This window comes from Rattus rattus, chromosome X, assembly GCF_011064425.1.
Source record: "Rattus rattus isolate New Zealand chromosome X, Rrattus_CSIRO_v1, whole genome shotgun sequence".
In the NCBI taxonomy this organism is placed as follows: Eukaryota; Metazoa; Chordata; class Mammalia; order Rodentia; family Muridae; genus Rattus; species Rattus rattus.
The window spans coordinates 31,724,410-31,745,883 of record NC_046172.1 but is presented as its reverse complement, the minus strand read 5'-3'; the positions used below and the strand labels follow the sequence as shown (position 1 = coordinate 31,745,883).

Here is a 21,474-nt window from a genome sequence, read left to right as displayed (position 1 = left end):
CTTACATCACTAAAAGGAAAGGGCAAGTCACAAAAGAAGCCCTATCAACTTATGTAAGACATGGCACAAAATAGAGAAGTTTCTCAGAGAAGAACAGCTAGCTCCCCAATTGCTAGGATTAACTGAAACCTCCCATAGTTGCAGAGTACCCCATAGCATGACGTCAGGAGTTTGGGAATGTATCCAACTTCCTCTATTTATCAGGCTGGCTAAAGCTCAGGCAAAAGTCAGTGTAATAAGAAAGAAAATAAAGGCAAACAGCCTCTATAAACGATTTGAGTGGGAGGGAATCTCTCCTTGGGTGTATCTAGGACCCTGCTCCAAAGCAGAAGAAAGCCTTCAGGGAGTTTGCCTCCAAAACTCAGAAGTCTTGCCCTGGAGAGCTGGTCCTTGGGTTATGCAACTTGAGGGTACTTGGCAGTCCAGTGGGAGTAAAGTGCACAGGAGACAACAACCTTGAGAAGCTATTTTACTGTGCTCTGAAGCAATGTGACCTTGGTCAAAGAACAAAACAAAATGGTGACATGTAGCATCCTAAAAGGTCCAGTGCTTCCTAGAATGTAATGATTAATTAGTGACCCAGACTGAGGACCAGAGATTGGCTCACAATCCCTGACAATGACCTTAACACCATGGGAGAAAGGACCAGAGGGCCCTGGCAATTAGGAATGGGTCCAGAAATAAGGGAAGAGACCTTTCCCCACACAAACAGGGGAAACAACTAACATGAATGGTGATGATAGTGATGATGGTGATGATGGGGTCAAGTGGACATGTTCAGGACCAGCCGTGCTTTAAGTTGGTTCATACTGTCACTGAGGAACACAAGTCATTCTAGATTAGAACCTTGGGGTCACACTATTTATATTCCAGCCCTTCTCTACAAGACCTTGTCTCCACAGACTGGCTTGTTTAGTTCTACATACAGCCCATTAGAAACAGATTAAATGTGAATTGTCGGAGTTGGAGAGATGGCTCAGTGGTAAAGAGCACTGACTGCTCTTTCAGAGTTCAAATCCCAGCAACCACATGGTGGTTCACAACCATCTGTAAAGGAATCCAATACCCTCTTCTGGTGTGTCTGAAGACAGCTACAGTGTACTTATACATAATAAATAAATCTTAAACGTGTGAGTTGGCTTTGAAATGTCTAAATATAATTCATTCACTAAATATACACCAAAATGCCTACATATATGTTTTAAGCAGGTTGTACCATATCCAAGGCCCCCTGGATAGTGGGACTATTGGTGCGTGAATCCAGCATATTATGACTTCTGTGGCGGGCATATGAACTAGCTGCAGGCAGCAACAAGAGCACTGAAGAAAGGTCCCTTAATCCAGAATAAGGAAAATCCAGGCAAATTACCTCTGAAGGGTAATGATTCGGCTACCTCCCAGAGAATGTACAGCTCTCTCCATGGAAGGACACAGGAAAGAACATTCTAAAGAGAGGAATAGCTTAAACTGAGACATGGGGCCAAACAACTTAGAAAGGGAATAAATGTGTCATTATCAAATGGCAGATGAGACCTAGATTGTTGCTAGAATTGTCTTCTGGGCCATCTCAAAAGATGACTTCTTAGACCATGGTGAAAGTGTGAGAGCTAAGATGCAATGGCGAGCCTGGAAGTAGCTGGTACGCCCTTGAAACTGTAGCCCTCTACGGTATTTTCTGCAACATTGACAGCATTCTTTCCTCCCCTGGCTTTCTCCCTCTTTTCTTTTTTTTCCATTCTCCCTTTGTCCTGTATTTTTCTTTCTATTTCTCTTTCACCAGTAGCTTATAGCTGACCAGGTGTATTCTAGGGAGTGGAATATGGCTGGCTACTTCCGCCCAAGCTAGAATAGAGGGATAAAAGGTGCATAATGAAAGCTGAGAATGCAACTCAGTGAGAGAGTACTTAGAATGCAGAGTCCCTGGTAATGCACAGCACAAAAGAAATATGTGGAAGGGAAAATAAGAGGGGGAAGAAGAGAAGGGAGGGTTGGAGGAGGGGCCAGGGATGAAGGGATGGGAGAGGAGACTGGATGTGTAGTACTTTCCTAATGTCCAGCATTCAAGAAGCCCTGGGTTTGCCACCTAGCGCCACAGCATAAAAGAGGGCGTGGTGGTGGCTATCTGTAAACCTGCCTGCCATTCAAGAGGTGAAATCAGTAGCATCAAGAGCTTAAGGCCATCTTTAGATCTATTAACTAGTTTGAGGTCAGTCTATTCTACACAAGACCAGATCTCAAGGAAGGGAGAGAAGGAGGGAAAAAGAAAATAAAAGTCACAAGGTAAGATAATCACTTCCAAATGATTCCCTGACGGTTGGTCGTATTGTCCTGGATGAGGCAATTGTTGCCTTCCACAGCATGATAGTACTGGTAAATGCTAAATTTTAAGTGATTTCAAAACAGGTCGTGATTCTCTTTTGTGTATAAGCAATTGTCATCTTACAGGTAAACACATCTACAATGATTCACCAGTTAGCCATTTCACAAAAGATATAACCTTATGATTTCACACAAAAGAGACATACCGATTTCTTAAATGCAAGCCTCACACTAAGCTGAAGCCGTATAAAATTAGCTTCAAATGAACTTTCTTTCATTTTCCATGAAAACATCTCACCAGGAATGTAGACAAATACCTGTAATCAACCCTGATTGTTATGACTGCTGCGTCCTAATTAACTGCAAGCTTCTCTTTCCACTATGAAACAGAGCACTTCCCTCTATACTTAAGCTGTGTTTTGATGCTTTGTTATCAGTAATGAGAGGAGATATGGCTGCACAATACACAGTTGAGAAATGAAGAACCAATTGGACACATAGAATGGACCCTAGGAATTAAACAGAGAAGACCACATACAGGAATGCTTCCTCCATTTACCATATTTTTGTCTTTTTTAACCCAAGTTGAAATGAAGGCCAGTTTGTTAAAATTCTATTTCCAAACTTATTTGCCATGTGATATGCACTAAACTCTTGACTGTGCCTTACTTCAGTCCTAGGGTGTTGAAGATGATGAAACACTTACTCACAAAGTTATATTGTTCCCACTGGGAATGAGTAAGAAGTTATGTTATCATTTGGCCCTAATTTGAAAGATAAAACTGTAGAAGGTAGGACAATAGTAACACTGCTATCTTTTTTTTTTAAAGTTCAACATGAGAACTTCAAACTGAACCTTAGTATTGCTGTGTCTTTGCTACTGTAAGAAATGGGTAACTATCCCTACTTTGGTAGACTGCAAAACATCAGTTCTTCATGTCCATTTATAATGTAACTCTACAGATAAAGCTTCTGTAAGGCAAAGGACACTGTCATTAGAACAAAACGGCAACCAACAGATTGGGAAAAGATCTTTACCAATCCTACATCTGATAGAGGACTAATATCCAATATATACAAAGAACTCAAGAAGTTAGACTCCAGAGAGCCAAATAACCCTATTAAAATGGGGTATAGAGCTAAACAAAGAATTCTCAGCTGAGGAATATCGAATGGCTGAGAAACACCTAAAGAAATGTCCAACATCCTTAGTCATAAGGGAAAAGCAAATTAAAATGACCCTGAGATTCCACCTCACACCAGTGAGAATGGCTGAGATCAAAAACTCAGGTGACAGCAAATGCTGGCAAGGATGTTGAGAAAGAGGAACACTCCTCCATTGTTGGTTGGATTGCAGACTGGTACAACCATTCTGGAAATCAGTCTGGAGGTTCCTCAGAAAATTGGACATTGCACTACTTAGGACCCAGCTATACTTCTCCTGGGGCATATACCCAAAAGATGCTGCAACATATAACAAGGACACATGCTCCACTGTGTTCATAGCGGCCTTATTTATAATAGCCAGAAGCTGGAAAGAACCCAGATGCCCTTCAACAGAGGAATGGATACAGAAAATGTGGTACATCTACACAATGGAATATTACTCAGCTATCAAAAACAATGACTTTATGAAATTCATAGGCAAATGGATGGAAATGGAAAATATCATCCTGAGTGAGCTAACCCAATCACAGAAAGACACACATGGTATGCACTCATTGATAAGTGGATATTAGTCCAAAAACTTGGATGACCTAAGATACAATCCACAGACCACATGAAGGTCAAGAAAAAGGACAACCAAAGTGTGGATGCCTCAGTCCTTCTTAAAAGAAGGAACAAAAATACTCATAGGGGAGATATGGAGACAAAGTTTGGAGTAGAGACCAAAGGAATGGCCATTCAGAGCCTGGTGCCTCTGGGAATCCAGCCCATATACATACAGACACCAAACCCAGACAATATTGCTGATGCCAAGAATGCTAGCAGCAAAGCATTGAACTGAGAATGGGGTCCCCACTGGAGGAGTTAGAGAAAGGATTGAAGGAGCTGAGGAGGCTTGCAACCCCATAAGATAACAATACCAACCAACCAAAGCTCCCAGGGACTAAACCACTACCCAAAGACTACCCATGGACAGACCCATGGGTACAGCTGCATATGTAGCAGAGGGTGGCCTTTTTGGGTACCAATGGTAGGAGAAGCCCTTGGTCCTGCCAAGGCTGGACCCCCCCCCCAGTGTAGGGGAACGTCAGGAGGGGGAGGCAGGAAGGGGAGTGGTTGGGGAGGGGAACACCTTTACAAAAGAAGGGGGAGGGGGATGGAATAGGAGGCTTATGGACAGGAAACCAGGAAAGGGAATAACATTTGAAATGTAAATAAAAAATCCAATAAAAAAAGGTGGAGTCTGTCCATTCCTTAAGTATGCGCTGACCTTGTCCTTGCTTTGTCCCTTGGGTCCATTCAAGTGGGATGCAAACAGAAGCATGGAAACAAGCCTAAGCTAGCCTGCCAGATGATGAAAGCCACATGCTGGGTCACTCCAGTGCTCCAGCAGCCAGCTAACCCCCAAGAACGGTCATTCAACTAACTTACAGTTGACTGCAGATGACTGAGTGGTCCCAACTGTGACTAGCAGAAGGACTGTCCCACTGAACTCAGCCAAGAGTGTGTGTTCCAAATGTAAACTGACAAAATGGCTGTTGCTGGAAGCTGTCAAGTTCAAATTTATTATGGTCTGCATAGGAAATAGACACCCACTCAAATGTTTTACATGTGATCCCCAGCTGGTAGCATTATTTTGGGAAGTTGTGGGACTGCCGGGAACAAACGAGTGATGAGGAAAGGACGATAGATAGGCTTTGAGTGTGGTATCCTAAGTCTACTTAGGACACCAGTCTCTACTTCTCATTCTGCCTAGATGTGAGAAGCTTAGACATTTCAGCTGCACACACCCACGACCAAGGAGCCACCTACTGCGGTCATTTCCCCATTATAGGTTGTGCCCTCTCAAACTGTGAGGCAAAATAAAGCCTTCCTCCCTTAACTTGCTTCTTGCCAAGTATTTGGCCACAAGAATGAGAAATGTAACCAATACAGAGGAGTGCTTTGTTGCATAGAAAAAAAGGTAACTGTATCTCTCCGGCTCCTCTCCTTCTTCCTCATTCTTTCCTCATTCTTCTACTGCCTTCCTCCTTTTCTTACCTTCTTTTTTGGCTATCTATAAGTACTACGGGGAAAGGACCGCTGTGTTTGAAATGTTGCCCTGGGCTGCCTCTAGTTCCAAGCTAGCCTCCTTTATTTTGAAAGCGTTTCCTTGGTGCTACAGTTTGAATATGGTTAACACAAGGAGGGATCGTGTGTTGGAAGCTTAATATCCAGTTGGATGATGAGAAGAGCACATGCAACATTTAAGAGTTGGATTCTAGTGCGGAGTCTTTAAGTCCCCAGAGGGCATCAAGATAGCTCTTAATGGACCCATGAGTTAGTTGTGGTGAGGAAGTCATTATCAAAGAACATCCCAGCTTCTTCGTCTTCCTTTGTAATGTCTCCACCGCACACATATCCTTGTGATTGTTATTCCATTGGGTAGGAGAATTTGCAGCCAAGGGTCCAGTACAAAGCTTCATATATTTGATTATAGCCACAAAAATCAGATCACTAAAGGCTGGAATGCTGCAAACATTGTGCGGTAAAAGGTTCCTAAGCCTGGAGTGAAGTGAGAAATATCTGAGGCCAGCAGACTGTACTGTGGAAGATGGCAGTCCGCAGGTCATCTCTGGGCATGTTCTGGTGACAATCTCCCTAGAAGAGTCATTGTTATTGCAATCTGTTGAACGTGTTTGAGACCTTTCTTCTACCCATTACTCCTAGTCATGGGAGGGGAGATATAAAAAAATACAGTTGCAAGTCAGACACCCAAGGGTTAAGGAACATATCTAAGACTACCCTCATCCTCATGTGGCAGCCCAAGCTGAGAGAACAGAAAATAAATTTGTAACTATAGGAAGCAACACACGCTGAGTGGGAAAATGCTTAGATTTCTATTTGTTTACTCAACCAATGAAAGGAAACCAATAGGATCACCTGGCTAATGACATCAAACCACTTAGTGCAACTCAGAATGCAAAAGGAAGGTCATTTCTTCAAATGTTCTTCTTGCCATTACCACATTTACAGTCTGTGCTCTATTTCCACTGCAACTTGGTTTTCTTTCCCCCTCCCGGATGATGTTTTCTCAGACTTTTTGAAAAGCTTCCTTTCCCCTGGTGTCTTGGAACTCACTATTTGTTTGTGGTTATGACATTAATGCTTAGAAAGGTCAAGTGAGTTGCCAGAGTTGGATAAATATGTATTTTCTTTTGATGATACTATGAATGGGATCTTTTTCTCCCTCAGATTTTCCTGAAGGAGTTATCGTCTCTAGAGCAGCAGTTCTCAGCCTTCCTAAAGTTGCAGCCTCTTTACTACATTTCCTCATGTTGTGGTGACCCCTAGCCATGAAATTAGTTTCATTGCTACTTCATAACTGTAAGTTTGCTACTGGTCTGAATTGTGTTGTAAATGTGTTATATGCAGGATAGCTGATGTGCGGCTCCTGTGTAAGGTCCCCCAAATGGTTTTCAACCCACAAGTTGAAAACAACTGCTTCTAGCTGCATCTATTCCTATAATAATCATCAAAATATTAGGCAGATAGGTTATGCTCACAGTTCATATCAGGTAGTACAAAGAGGAGGTGAAGTCTCAGGAACACATTCCCGGGCTTGAGATCACCATACCATGTTCGGGATGATCAGAGGAAGGATCCATTACTTCAGGTATCTTCCAATGCCTCCTCTCCTATGTCTATCACCTGCTACTGTCTACAGAAAGTCCCCTTTAAAGGGGAATTACTTTTCTTCATTAGTTTTGTTTTATATTTTGGTTTTCTGATGCATAGCCTTGGATAGAGCCATGACATCAAAGAGGCAGGAAAGTACTAGCTTCCCATGTAGAACGGGACTTGGTGGCTAAGATGAAGGTGAATGCTTTGTTTTCTGCAGAATGGAAAAGTCACTGAAGGATTTTGCACCATGGGTAATCTGGTCCTAGCCTCACTTTCACAAGATCATATTAGCTATTGCGAGGTAAGTGAATGGGCAGACACTAGAGCAGAAGTGGGGGTACAGTTTGGGCTTTCTGTGCTCCATTTTCAAACAGGTAGAAGCATGTCTAAGCAGTTCAATAAAGCAGCGACACCACGTCAGAAATATTATCAAGAAAATGGAGACTCAGATTTGGCTACATAGTATATCTAAAATATCATGGGGGCTCCAGTTCAGGAAAGTGTGAAGATTGAAAATAATTGTATGTTTAATGGTTTTCTCTGTATCGGGGATCATAAAGCTTTTCTTTATAAATATTTTCAGGTTTGTGAGCTGTGAACTGTGGTATTTCTGATGCAACCTGCCACTGCAGTACATACCCCCCACAATCTGTAAATAAATGGATATGGCTGTATTCCAGTTATAAGATGACTTACAGAAATAGGAAGTTCTCAGAATTTGGCCTATGGGCAATGGAAGATACAATGATGGTATTAATGGTAAGTGACAGTGACAGCTTAGAAGGTGGTGGTGGTGATAGGACTTGGGTCTGGGTTGGATGCTGTGATGGCTAATTTCAATTGCCAAATTGATTAAATTAAGAAACACCTTGGGCTGGAGAGATGGCTCAGTGGTCAAGAGCACTGACTTCTCTTCCAGAGGTCCTGAGTTCAATTCCCAGCAACATGGTGGTTCTCAACCATCTGTAATAGGACCCGATGTTGGGGTTGGGGATTTAGCTCAGTGGTCGAGCACTTACCTAGCAAGCACAAGTCCCTAGGTTTAGTCCTCAGCTCCAGGGGAAAAAAAAGACAAAATAATAGGACTTGATGCCCTCTTCTCGTGTGTCTGAAGACAGCTACACTGTACTCATATAAATAATAAAATAAATAAATCTATGAGGCACAGGTTTCAGTGTGAGAGCTTTTCCAGACAGAATTGAGGGGGAAAGGCCCATTCTGGATCTAGGTGGCATTATCCTCTTGTATCGGGTCTCAGACTGAATAAAAGTAGACAAGGAGAAAGCAGGCTGAGAACCGATGTTCCTCTTTCTCAAGTTTCCTGATCTCCAGGAAATGATAGGCATCCCCATCAGCACGGTTCTGAGCCATTCAGGCCACCATACCTTTCCTGCCATGATGGGCTCTAGCCTCTGAACCATGAGCCCAAATAAACCTTTCCTCCTTCCAATCGCTTTGGATCAGGTATTTTGGCCACAGTAATGATGAAAATAACTAAATGATGCTAACGATGGGTGCTGCTCATTGCCTAGACTTCTCCTGATCCAAGGGAGACTCAGAGAAACCTAGTAGTGAGGGCTGCATTAGAGCCCAGTCCAACAAAGTTTCCAGTACACCCTCTGCCCTTCTAGCTACCTAATCATCAACCCCTACCAATCATTGTCCCCTCAGTATCCCAGGGTTCCACGATTTCCAGGCTATTTGGGATAGGTTATATGGGACACTGCCTCAAAATATTACTGCCTTTCACAATCATACAGTTTCCCTACGGCCTACCATCACTTTCCAGGTTTTCCCCTTCATACAAGTTTATAAGAAACAACTCAAAAATAAAGCAAGTATCAATAACCCAAAATTGGCACAGTTGGCAGTCAATGCTGAATTTGGTTGGGGCACAGAATGCTGTGGGAACTGGGAGAAGGCAACACCATTTTCTTCAGCTCACCCATCCGGGAAATCCTCCCAGCTGTGGCCTGGTCATCCCTTTGTTTTCGTTTTCTTCCTCTCTCATCAAGGACAGGCTCTGCTAAAGCATCAACACTACCTGCTCCTTTTGCTTACAAGGCATTCAACTGATCTTGTGTGGCTACACCGGAAGTGGAGTTATTTTTAATACTGGATGGTGTAAGGTTGGGTGGAGAAAGCCAGAACGGGAAGCCTCCGGCAGTGGAAACTCCTCTATCACCAGGGAACTTGGCTGTAGCATCAAGCTCTGGCCTCACACCAAAGCAGGGCCATCCATTTTCTTCTTTTTTTAGTACTATCCTTTTTGACCCACCCAGCACTGAGATTTGTCAGTGTGTTTTGCCAGGAGACCTGGCAAACAGCAACTTGTCAGGTTCAATGGTTCTCATTGACAGCCCAAACAGAGTCCTCTGAAGATTGCAAAACTGGACTCACAAACAGACCATAAAATTCCTACCACCCACAAGCGTCTGGACGCTGCGTTTTCCTAAATGACCCCCAGCACCGGTGCAACATGGGTGGCTTCACGGCACTTTTTAAAACGATCTTTCCAAACCTGAGGTGTTCCAACTGGTGTGGAACTTTTTTCTCTTGCAGTAAAAGACTGACTCCTCAGATACTTTGGGAAAACAGGACCCAACTGAATGAATTCGAGTTTTTCACCAAGCGAATCATTCAACACCATACCCCAAAGACTGCGTGAACTGGGAGGTGCACTGGGTGTCAGTTCCAAGGGTTGTAACTCCCTTGAATAGGCTGCAAGGGGAGAAAGGTGGCATTTGTGTACCTTAGCTGAAGTGTAAGGATCACAGCAGGAAGGCCACTCTCTATGGGTAGCACATAAAGAGACAGGGTCCTTCTGACCCCACACCTGATTACCAAACCACACTTGGCTACTCAGCATAAGGAAGGGCAAAAATAGTTTATTGGTAAAACTAGAATTCAAAGGATAAATCAGAAGGCTGAGAACATAAAAATCATACTTGTCACACATACAGGTTAGTCTCAGGGACAGATGAAAAGTTTTACAACACAAGAAAAGTGTAGCCTGAGTATGAAGAGCAGTGTTTCTATTGCCTTCCAGTTTCTCTTTGGAAAGTATGGGCATGAAAAGCTATGGGTCCAGCTCATGGTACGGCATTTGTCTGACATGAGCAAAGCACAAAGAGGCTCCAAAAGAGTAATTGCAGAGATGGTGGTCTCTGTCATCCCAGCACTCAGAAGACTGAAGCAGGGGGAATGTTGTAAGTTTCAAGGCCAGCATGCCCTACATAGTGAGACTCTGCCTCAAAAATGTCTTAGGAGCGAGAGATGCCTCATCAGTTAGGAGTACTTTATGTTCTAGCAGAGAACCTGGGGACAGTTGGCATCCATCGCCCACATGGTGACAGCTCGTAGCCACCTATAACTCCAGGTCTAGGGTATTTGACATCCTATTATCTATCTATCTATCTATCTATCTATCTATCTATCTATCTATCTATCTATCTATCTATCTATCTATCTGCCTACCTACCTACCTACCTACCTACCTACCTATCATCTGGACCACGGACCCCCTCCCTCCTCTCCTCCCAGTCCTATCCTCACATAGCCCTGCCCCCATTACTCCCTTCCTGTCTCCTCAGAGAGGTGGAAGCCTCTCATGGCTGCCCCCCTCTTTTGACCTTGGCAGGCATACACTCAGTAATATAATGTGTGGATACTGACAACCGAGCACATACACAAACATAAAAATAAATGTGAAATGTTTTAAAAGCCTTCTAAAAAAAACACAAACCAAAGCCGCAGGTCAAAATGGGGATGTCAAGTGACAGCAGTTCTCAGGAAGGAGTATACAGTAACTTTATAGATCCTTGTGAGTGTCACTAAGTACTAACCACAGGAAAGCTGCAACTCTATGGCTAAACGGGAAAGTGAAGGCAAAACATTTGAAGGAGCGTAAAAGTCCCTGAATTTCAATTGTGACTCTGCCACTTGCTGTCCCTAAACCTCAGGTGAAGAACTGAGCTTCTCATCTACAAAATGTGTTTCCATTTCTTCATTTATAAAATGAGGGTAATATAAACAGTATCTGTCTCCTGGCTGTTTAGACATATACGTGTATCGCTACATTTAGAACATATAGATAATCCCTGGTACATAGTAAATGCTCAATGTAGTGATCATCAGTTTTGTACTTAGCAAGACATTGACGATATTACTTCCTATGGAAATAGTTCTGTCTGAATAACATGTAATATGCACCTACAAGTAAAACCAAATATCTCATTGTGATATCTCAAAATGGCCACTTTTAAAACTCACTTTCCATAAGTAATATACACTGCCTTTAATTATTCTATAAAATAATGCCACGTTGTTGTTGTTGTTGTTGTTGCTGCTGCTGCTGCTGCTGCTGTTGTGTGCTGCTGAGGACTGAACCCAGGGCTTCATGAATGTAAAGCATGTGCTCGACCAATCAGCTGCACTCCCCATCCAATAATGCCAACTCATCTACAAGATTTTTAAGGCCTATTTGCATGCAATTAATACTGTATGCAGAAAACAAGAGGGATGGAGAGATGCGATCTGATTTTTGTGCTAAGTCATAACAATTACTACTGATATTTAACCTGAGCCCATCACACGTTACAGGATAAAGTGGTTACTTCTATTTGCTGCCTCTTTACCTCTGCCTCTTTACCCATAAATTGGATATCGTCACCATCTTTGTGTCTTTAAAGCTGGTCTACGGAGGGAGTCAGTCAGTAAAGGGAACATTATCAGGTCAGCATTGATGGATAGTCCATAGCTGTCGGTGTCATCATCATTGCCTGCTTAGGTGAACCAGACACCTTTCTGACCATTTCACACCTGCTTATACCCTGCGGGTGAAACTGTGCTAATCTAGAAATGACTGTGTCTACTATGCTCACAGTTTCCTGCTCCTTTTCCTCCTTGACCAGCCCACCTCATATAGCAGTCTGATGACCCCCCTTCCTCATGCCCATTTTTTCCACTCCTGCCTTACTGATACTCTCTTACAGGTACTCTCTGTGCTTTATCCTTACTGTGAAGACCCTATCTCAAAAGGCTTTTATACTTCAAAGCAACTCAGATGGCTGAAGTCTATATTTTTTATAAGAGGAATTTGGGGACTGAAGAAGAGGTTCATTCTCTAATACTGCTAGGGACCTCAACCAGCTCATCCCCAATCTGAACCTGACAGCAGGACTCCACTATTGCATGGAATACAAGTACTGTGTCACGCTTGGGCTCATTCCCAGACAATAAATATTTGTTCAGTCAATACTACGTGCCAGGTACTATGTAAGGCACTAGGAACGCACTGGTGAGCAAAAGGGACACAACTGTGCAATCTCTGGACAGCCCACACTGGCAGGCATTCAAACAAATTGCAATGTAAATGGAGACAAGTCCTCAAGATGGCCATGAAGTAAACACATAGAGGCTAATTATAGTATTACAGGAAGCCATGATACAGATAGCACATGCTTATTAGTACAAAGGAAATTAGTACAAAAAAGTGTGGCACATATGATCGTTCCTATTAAGACATAATTTGGTAGGAATCAGATCAGCTCCAAGCTGGAGAACACTCCGTTTCGCCATTCTTTCTTCTCTATTGCCCTCACTCTAGACTAGGCTAGACTGAGACATCGATGTTTTCTCTCATCAAGTTTTGTACTTCTCATTACATTTTTTTTTGTTCTAATTAGTTTTTATCTCCCATAAGTTTTCTCTCTCAAGGTTTTCCACATTAAGTTTTAGATATAATTATGCAGAAGAAAGTTTTTATCCCCCCTCCCAAATCCAGAATTACAATATGGGTTAAGCATCTCTTGCCTGGCTTGCTTGGGTCTAGAAGTGCATCATTTTTTTTAAAAGTTATTTTGAACTGATTTTATTTGCACAGATTTTTACCTGTTTAGCATTCGTAGACCCCAAAATCTGAAATGTTGCAAAAGCTGAAACACTTTGAACTTTTTGTAGACACTCAACAAACAAACAAACTAACTAACTAACCCTTCAGACTTTGAAGCCATTTTGGACCTTAGGTAATCAGATGAGAGAGTTCAGTGTGTACTTACAGAACATTAGGAAGTGGTCTGGGTTAGTAGGCTGTTGAACTCGTTAACAATTAGCCTAAAAAATACACTCCCTTTAAGATAGGGATAGGGATGTGTGTGACTACTGTCTTGCTGTCTATTTGGTATACAATAAGACTCCATTGTCTGCTGAGATACATTTGTTCATTTTGTTGCTTTTTTCTGTGGATGTAGGGCAGGAGAGAACACAGTAAGGTGAATAGCATTTGTTTCTAGGTTGGTTCCTAGTACCTACTTGGTGGCTCACAATTGACATCCTCTCCTGATGGTCATGGTCACAGTGCCTATAGGCTATATAGACATTCATTCATTCTTTCATTCATTCATTCATTCATTCATTCATTCATTCATTTATTCAGGAAAAATACCCATGCACACAAAAATAAAAACAAACCAATCTCTGTGTTTTTTTAAGATAAAATATAATGCAAGAAAGTAGATATGGAGCATTGAGTTGGGGCGGTGCAGCAAACACAAGAAAAATCTTGGTGAACAAATGACGTTGGGGCCAAGAGCAGGAGGTTAACAGTGTGCCAGGACACATGAGGGACAAATGGTTCTGGCAAAGGCTCTTCAAAGTGAAAGAGGGATCCTCGATGGCCTGTGGCCACACAGTGTGATCCCTTTAGTAATCAGATTCCATTGCATGGAGCCCATGAACAGGGCAAAAGAAAACTGAGTGATGAGCTAACGTGATGTTGGCAAAAAACAGAACATAACAAAAACCAAAACACAGCTAGGCCTTGGCTTCATTTGTACTAATGGACTCAGTGTCTACAATGAGCCATTCCTATAACTGAACGTGCAAGCTAGAGTCCAAGTGAGGTAAATACAGACAGAAATCAGAGTGTCTTTATCAAATCAGGTCACATTGCCATCACCACTCTATCTAGCAAGTGTACTACGACAGACGAAGATACCACTTTATAGACTAAGAAACTGAGAAAGGTTCAGAGAGGTTAAGGAACTTGCCTGAGATCACTAAGTTACAAGTGCCCGAGTGTGTGCTTCAACTCGGCATCAGAGCTTCAGAGTCCATGCCTATGACGTTACACAGTGCTGCTTTTCCTGTTTCCTAGGCCAGGAGTCTGCTCGGGGTAAAACCTGGGCTCTGTTTACCCCTGGGGAGTAGGAACTGGAGGCAGAAAAAATAACAGCTTTTGGAATTAAACATTACTACTCTACAACACAAGCAACCCTGGACAAGCCACAGTTCAGTCACCTGGGAAACAGAGCTCCTGAGACCTACCTCACCTCAATTCTACTGTCTATGCTTGGGACAGTTCCTCAGAAACAGAACAGCACAATGCAGTTAATTGTTCCCTAGAGCTACCTAATGCAAAACTTTGCACTTTTCTGCAAAAGGATCCAACGGCATTTCCCATCAAAAGTCTAACAGCTTTGTGGTTCATACAGTGTAGGCTATGTCCACTGAACTCTGCGGAGACATCATCAAAGCGCCAGCAGCAATCTGTAAATGAATAATCTGTCTGTGTGCCAACCGAACTCTATCTACAGAAACAGTGGAGTTCCTCAGCTCAGAGTTTGCTAACCTCTGGCCTAGAGACATGCTCTGACCAAGCACAAAGTTTCAACACTCTCTGTACCTCATTCCTGATTTGTTTTCCTAATGAGACAGAAGTCCTTCTCATCCAACACACTGTGTACTTCTCTGAACTATTATTGTCTCTTTCCATGTTGTCTAGGTATGGCTTCTGTCCACTCAGCTCACTGCTGAGGTCCCAGTATTTGACACTGACACATAGTAGGAGCTGAATGATAAGAGTGGCTGACACACAATAGGAGCCTTATCAATGGCTCAAAAGTATACAGGCATAAATGGGTCAAGAAACTGAAGAAACTGGGGATCTTCTTGGGAGATGAAAGCAAAATTAGGGCAAGCCTATAAGAAAAACGATGACACAGGGACTATTACTGCAGATAAAAGCATAATCAGTTTTGCTATTCCTTGTGTGCTAAGGGAGAAAGAAGGATATTTTCAAATCAGTTTTATAGGTTGTGAGCATATAGGAGAACTAAAATTTTGAAAATTTCCAAAGTAACCAGTTAAATGCTAAATGAATGATTGGCTTGATTTAGTTTCTGTTAAGAGAACTATATAATAGTGGTATGGTGTGTTGTGTTGTGTTTGTGTGTGTGTTTGTGTGTGTGTGTGTCTGTATGTGTGTCTATATGTGTGTGCGTGTGTTTACATGAGCAGTACCTCCTCTCTCCTGCCAGAAGTGCACTTGGTTGTTCAGTGGGAGTGTGCCAGGAACACAGAAATAAACTGGAACTATATCTAGCAATGAGGCTGAAAAGGATCTTAAATAAATTGAAAGTTGTAGAATACAGTCAAAAGGACCATGTGATGATACATTTTAATGGCCAACTCCACGCAACCTAGAATCAGATCGAACAATGAAGGACTGCCAAAATTGGTTTAGCCTATGGGCACATCTGTAGGTGATGTCCTAATTACGTTAATTGATGTAAGAACACCCGGCCCACTGTGGACAACATCAGTTCCTAGGTAGGGTGTTTTGCACTATATAAAAGTGGAGAAATTGAGCTGAACACAAGCAAGAAGCATATTCATTCTTATCTTTGCTCTTGACTGTAGATGGAACTCGAAAGCAGTTGTCTCGCGCTTGCCGCTGTGACTTCCTTTGAGTAATGAACTATAGCCTGGAATTGTGAACAAGAACAAAACCTCTCTCCTCAAAGTTGCTTTCTGTCAGGACGTTTTATCACAACCAAGGAAACAAAACTGGCATGACATCAATCTAAACCTTGCCATGCATAGATGGAGGAGGGGCTCATGAAGCTCCAACCCTAACTGATGGTTGCTGAGGGAAGGAGATCTTCTGAGATCTAGACCCTGATAAGTTGCCTGTGCGTGTGTGTGTGTGTGTGTGTGTGTGTGTGTGTGTGTGTGTGTGTGTGTGCTCGCGCACGCATGCGCATGCATGCACGTGTGCTCTTTTGTGTGCTCATTAGTATGTTTATATACAGGATCATATACGAGAGGATGCAAAGTCAGGGTAGCTACAACCACCTCAAAGGGGATAGAATTCCAGACATATTTTGTTTAGTAGATAGTGATCAAGCACTGACCCAGCATCAACAAGCCCCCAGACAGCAAAGCCCATATCAGTGCATGAGCCAAGTGCCTGATGCAGATATGTTACTGATTGCCTACGCTGACTATCTACAAGTAGCTCATTCCAGCAGCGATGGCCACAAGATAGCATAGTTTACTGTACTTTGGGTCAATTGTGATTCTAGCAGGGGAAAAATTACCAAAGCAAATTCTGTACTTGATAAAGATTATTGTTTAGAAACACTATGAGTTTCACACAATCAAACTTGATATGAAAATTACCCCACACATAATTAGTCTTTGACATTTCAAAAAGTACTTTAAGTTTCAGTAGCTCACAGCACCATTATACAAATATCGGTTGTCATTACACATAATTTACTGTTTGATGAAGAATTCTAGTTGGTAGAGGACTGGATGAACCCTTTTGAACTCTTTGCATGGAGTCAGTATGATGCCTCATTAAAAGACAATGCCCCTCAAATCTTTCTTATATATCCAACCATGCGAAGTACTAAATTATTTTATTGCAAGGGCTCTTTTGCAGGAATGGATAAGAAAATAACTCTGAAGAGTAACTAGTATAATTCTTACCAACAGTTAACAGATGGCCCCAGAAAAATTGAGTCTGTCTATAGTCTGTCTTTCCTCTAGGCAGGGCTGGCTCTAACCTGTAGGTAGTTGGTGACATCACACATTTTAAACCCCAATTGGCTTCATGGAGGTAGGCTATATGGAGACACATCAGCCAGATTCTGTGCCAATTTATTTATCTATCTATCTATCTATCTATCTATCTATCTATCTATTTATTATTAATCATTCCATTTGTTTATATCTCAAATGATATCCTGTTTCCCAGTTACCCCTCTACCAGCCTCCTATCCTACATCAGCCCTCGAAACAACACATTTAAATTAATGAATCTCAAGTTATGACCTTTTCAGGCTTCAGTCAGATAAATAGGTAAGATACTGGTGGGGTTTGTGGTAAACTACAGAGCTGGGTCCACTGCTGCTAAGGACTGAATTGAGCCTAACACCATTTATATATTGAAGCCCTGATTCTCAATGTGATCACATTTGGAGATAGGGGATTAGGAGGAAATTAAGGTTAAATGAGGTCATATGGGTGGGGACTTACTCCAATAGAACTGTGGCATTATAAGAAGTGGGAACAAGCTTGTTGCCTTGCCCTCCCCATCTTCTGCCTCCCTCCCTCTGTCTGTCTTCCCTCAAGTGAAAACACTATGAGACATTAGCTAAGCCATCTAAAAGCCAGGATGAGACATCTCACTAGAGTTGTGCTAGCATCTTGATCTTGACCAGTCCCCAGACGTATGGTAAATATGTTTGTTATTTAAGCCATCCAGCTTATGATATTTTTTTCTGATGGGTAACTTAAAAGCTGTATTCTTCGGTTTCCAAAATTAGAGAGAAGCTAGCCATCCATTCTTGATGTTTTCAGTTATTTACATTAAAAAGTAGCCCTCTTGGTGTAACCTAACATACCAAGTCCAAAGGTCTAAGGTTCTCTAACTAGGTCACCCAAGAAACTCAGATATGTGACCACTTCATCTTCAGGGCATCATAGCCTGGCAGAGGTCCCCCATCATAACTATAAGCAATTCAGTACAGAATGCCAAACATGAGAGAAATCACAGGAAGGGGATTTTCCAGTCCCAGTTCTTGAAGGGGAAAAGTTCCATTTCATCACACTTACGAGAATTGAGAAATGACAAGACAAGACAGCCCCGAAATCGCTTAAAATGCACTCAGAAACATATGTCAATGTTCAAACCCACTTCCCACCTGGAGAATGAAAGCACAGCTAGGAATATAGCAAGGAGGAGTGGTGATTATTAATATACAGTTTGGTATAGACTTGAAATAAAATGTTATGGGTGGGTCTTTAGTAAAGCGAAGGTCCAAGAAAGTCTCCTCATTCCAGGGATCTAGGCTAATGGTTGTCAACCTTCCTAATGTTGTGACCACTGAATACAGTTCCTCATGTTGTGCTGACCCCTAAACATAACATTATTTTGGTGCTACTTCATTCCTGCAATTTTGCTACTGTTAAAAATCTTGATGCAAATAATCAGACATGCAAGATACCTGATAAGTTGATAAGTGTCCCACATGAAATGATCCCATTTGACCCCCAATGAGGTTGCACCTCACAGGCTGAGAACCAGTGAGCTTAGCAGAGTGAACGGGAGAGAAAGCCAAAAAGGAAACCTAAAGAGAGTATGAAAACAGAAGGCAGCTAGGATATGGCCAAATTCAGAGGCAAAAGTCAGAGATACAGCACCTTGAGGAGAGTATAAAAGGTCCAGAACCCACTTTGCCGCAGACCCAGGAAAGCAAACCTGTGGACATGATTCCCAAGCAGCCAGGTGATGTGGAAGAACTTTTCTCCTTCACTGGCTTTATTTTCAACCATCTGAAAGTATAGTGTCATACTACTGAAGGAAATGCCGGTGGACCTGGTTTTCTTGAAATGGGAGTACATTAAAATGAATAAAAGCCAAAGACTGAACCCCCCAGTGAACGTGATTGTTGGGGGGAGGTGGTAATGGGGAGGATGGGAGGAACACCCCATAAGAAAGGGAGGGGAGGATTAGGGGGATGTTGGCCTGGAGACCAGGAAAGGGAATAACAATTGCAATGTAAGTAAGAAATACCCAAGTTAATAAAGATGAACAAAAAGAAATATAAAAAATGAATAAAAGCACTTCCTGACTCAATGACACTGCAAAAACCTGCCTTAGTATTTGGTCCCTTCATCTGATAACTTGAAGGGCCTAACTGGAGAGCAAATGCTTTATTTAGGGTGTGATCCCAAGAGATACAGATGGAGAATGGGGAAGTGGAAAGGTAGCAGGGAGGCCATAGAAACAGGGTATTTTCAAAGTCAGTGACCACTGTAGACCTTGGCGTGCAGTCTGGAGAATTCTGGAAGTTAGGCCACCTGAAGGCAAAGGACCTGGGTTATCCTTACCTAGAGTAGGGGGTGGTTTCATGCCTCCCTGACCCACTCTTTTCTTTATGTTAGTATGTGGGAGGGGCAAGTGACAGACAGACAGACAGACAGACACACACACACACACACACACACACACACACAAACATTGGGAGGGAGCTTGAAGGGAAGGGGTATATAGCTGTATGATTTGGTGCATGCTTGAGGAATTTAGTGGCTTCCCTTCACATCTTTGATTCATTTGAGGAGAATCCAAGTGAGGGAACTTTGAAAGCTTCTTGAAGTTAAAGGAAATGTTTAAAGTTCACAGGGATATTATTCACAGCACTTGGGAGGCAGAGGCAGGCAGATTTCCTGAATTCAAGGCCAGGCAAGTCTATTCTACTGAGTTTCAGGATATCCAGGGCTACACACAGAGAAAACATTAAAAACCAACAAAAACCAATGCAGGGGATAGACTGTCGTTTCCTAAACCACATGTACCCAGGAAGTGCCCACTAAATTTCACCCTTGGCTTAAGGAAAAAAGTCCACAGGGATATGTCTGATGTAGTAATGCACATAGCACATTATCTTCTTTGTCTCAGGTTCTTGGGCTGGTGTTTATCAGTACATGAAACAACGATGACAACAATGAAACCTTCCTGGCACTGTTGAGTGTGTTCTGCATGGGTTCGTCACCTGAGTGGCTTTAGAATGGGTCAGACTTCCTAGGCACAGTTGCTAAGATTGCCAATGAAAGGAATAAAGGGAAAACAAGGGAATAAAGGAGCTGACAGTCTCCTTTCCGATCCGCCATCATGGGTGGAGCAGCCGCCACGATGCAGATTTTTGTGAAGACCCTTACAGGGAAGACTATCACACTCGAGGTTGAACCCTCGGGCACTATAGAAAATGTAAAGGCCAAGATCCAGGATGAGGAAGGAATTCCTCCTGATGAGCAGAGGTTGATCTTTGCTGGTAAGCAGCTGGAAGATGGCCGTACTTTGTCTGACTACAACATTCAAAAGGAGTCCACGCTCCATCTCGTGCTGAGGCTTCATGGTGGTGCTAAGAAAAGGAAGAAGAAGTCTTACACCACCCCAAAGAAAAACAAGCATAAGAGGAAGAAGGTCAAGTTGGCTGTGCTGAAATACTATAAGGTGGATGAAAATGGCAAAATCAGCCGACTTCGTCGGGAATGTTCTTCTGATGAACGTGGTGCTGGAGTTGTCACGGGTAGGCACTTTGACAGGCGTTACTGTGGCAAGCGTTGTCTGACTGACTGCTTCAACAAGCCAGAAGACAAGTAGTTGTGTATGAGTTAATAAAAAGAAGGAATTGAAAACAAAAAAAAAGGAGCTGACAGTCAAAACCAAGCATCACAGAAATATATAAAGGTGATTTTGAGAAGCTAAACTATGCCTTCTTTTGTCATGATTATACCTAGGCCAGTAGGTTGACACTTTTTCAAATCTTTTCTCCTCACCAGATGGAACTGAGCAAAAAGAATGATTTGTTTTTAGTCTGAGACATGGTTCCTCTGAACCATGTTTCTACTGTATGCAGTAGAAACAATTAACAAACATGATCATCTATAATGGTTCTTTCTGAATTCTAATGTGCATGATTTTCACCTTGGAGTCTTATTGAAATGGCAATGACAATTCAGAAGCTCTCTCCAGGCTGGGCCCCAAGATCTCTGGGTTTCAGTTCTTTGGTGGTCTGTTCTGCTGCTGACAGGAGAGCATGATTTGAGAAGTGAAGCCTTGGGTCCCAGGCGGAAGTTGCATAGGACACTTATTTGCCCTTCACCCAGAGTACTCAGAGGAACCATGTCTCAGACTAAAAACAAATCAACATTGTGGAATCATGTCTAGTGAGAGAAGTAAGAGCTTCTGTCTACTACCATGCACACAAAATGTAAGAAGAGGCAAGACTAATAAGTGGAATCAATAGTGTTTAACATAGGATGCTGGTACTTGCTAAAGGAGCATTAAGGGGGCTTCTGAGAAGTGCTCATGTTCCGATTCTGAATCTGGAGGCCAGCAACAAGGTCGTGGTCAATTTGTGAACATTTTTCCAACATTTTGGCATCACTTAAATATACTATCATATCATCTGCAAATAGTGATATTTTGACTTCTTCTTTTCCGATCTGTATCCCCTTGACCTCCTTTTGTTG

General features: G+C 42.4%; 1 protein-coding gene across 1 annotated transcript; it reads left to right on the top strand.

Moving 5' to 3' along the window:
* Positions 1 to 20,131: 20,131 nt before the first annotated feature.
* LOC116888306 (ubiquitin-40S ribosomal protein S27a-like) lies at positions 20,132 to 20,602 on the top strand. The gene has a single exon (XM_032889579.1). It carries the CDS (start codon positions 20,132 to 20,134, stop codon positions 20,600 to 20,602), a length of 471 nt encoding a protein of 156 aa, XP_032745470.1.
* Positions 20,603 to 21,474: the final 872 nt, after the last annotated feature.

What these genes read in the sequence shown, in the direction of transcription:
- LOC116888306 (XM_032889579.1), top strand. Translation starts at nt 20,132, where the DNA reads ATGCAGATTTTTGTGAAGACCCTTACAGGGAAGACTATCACACTCGAG.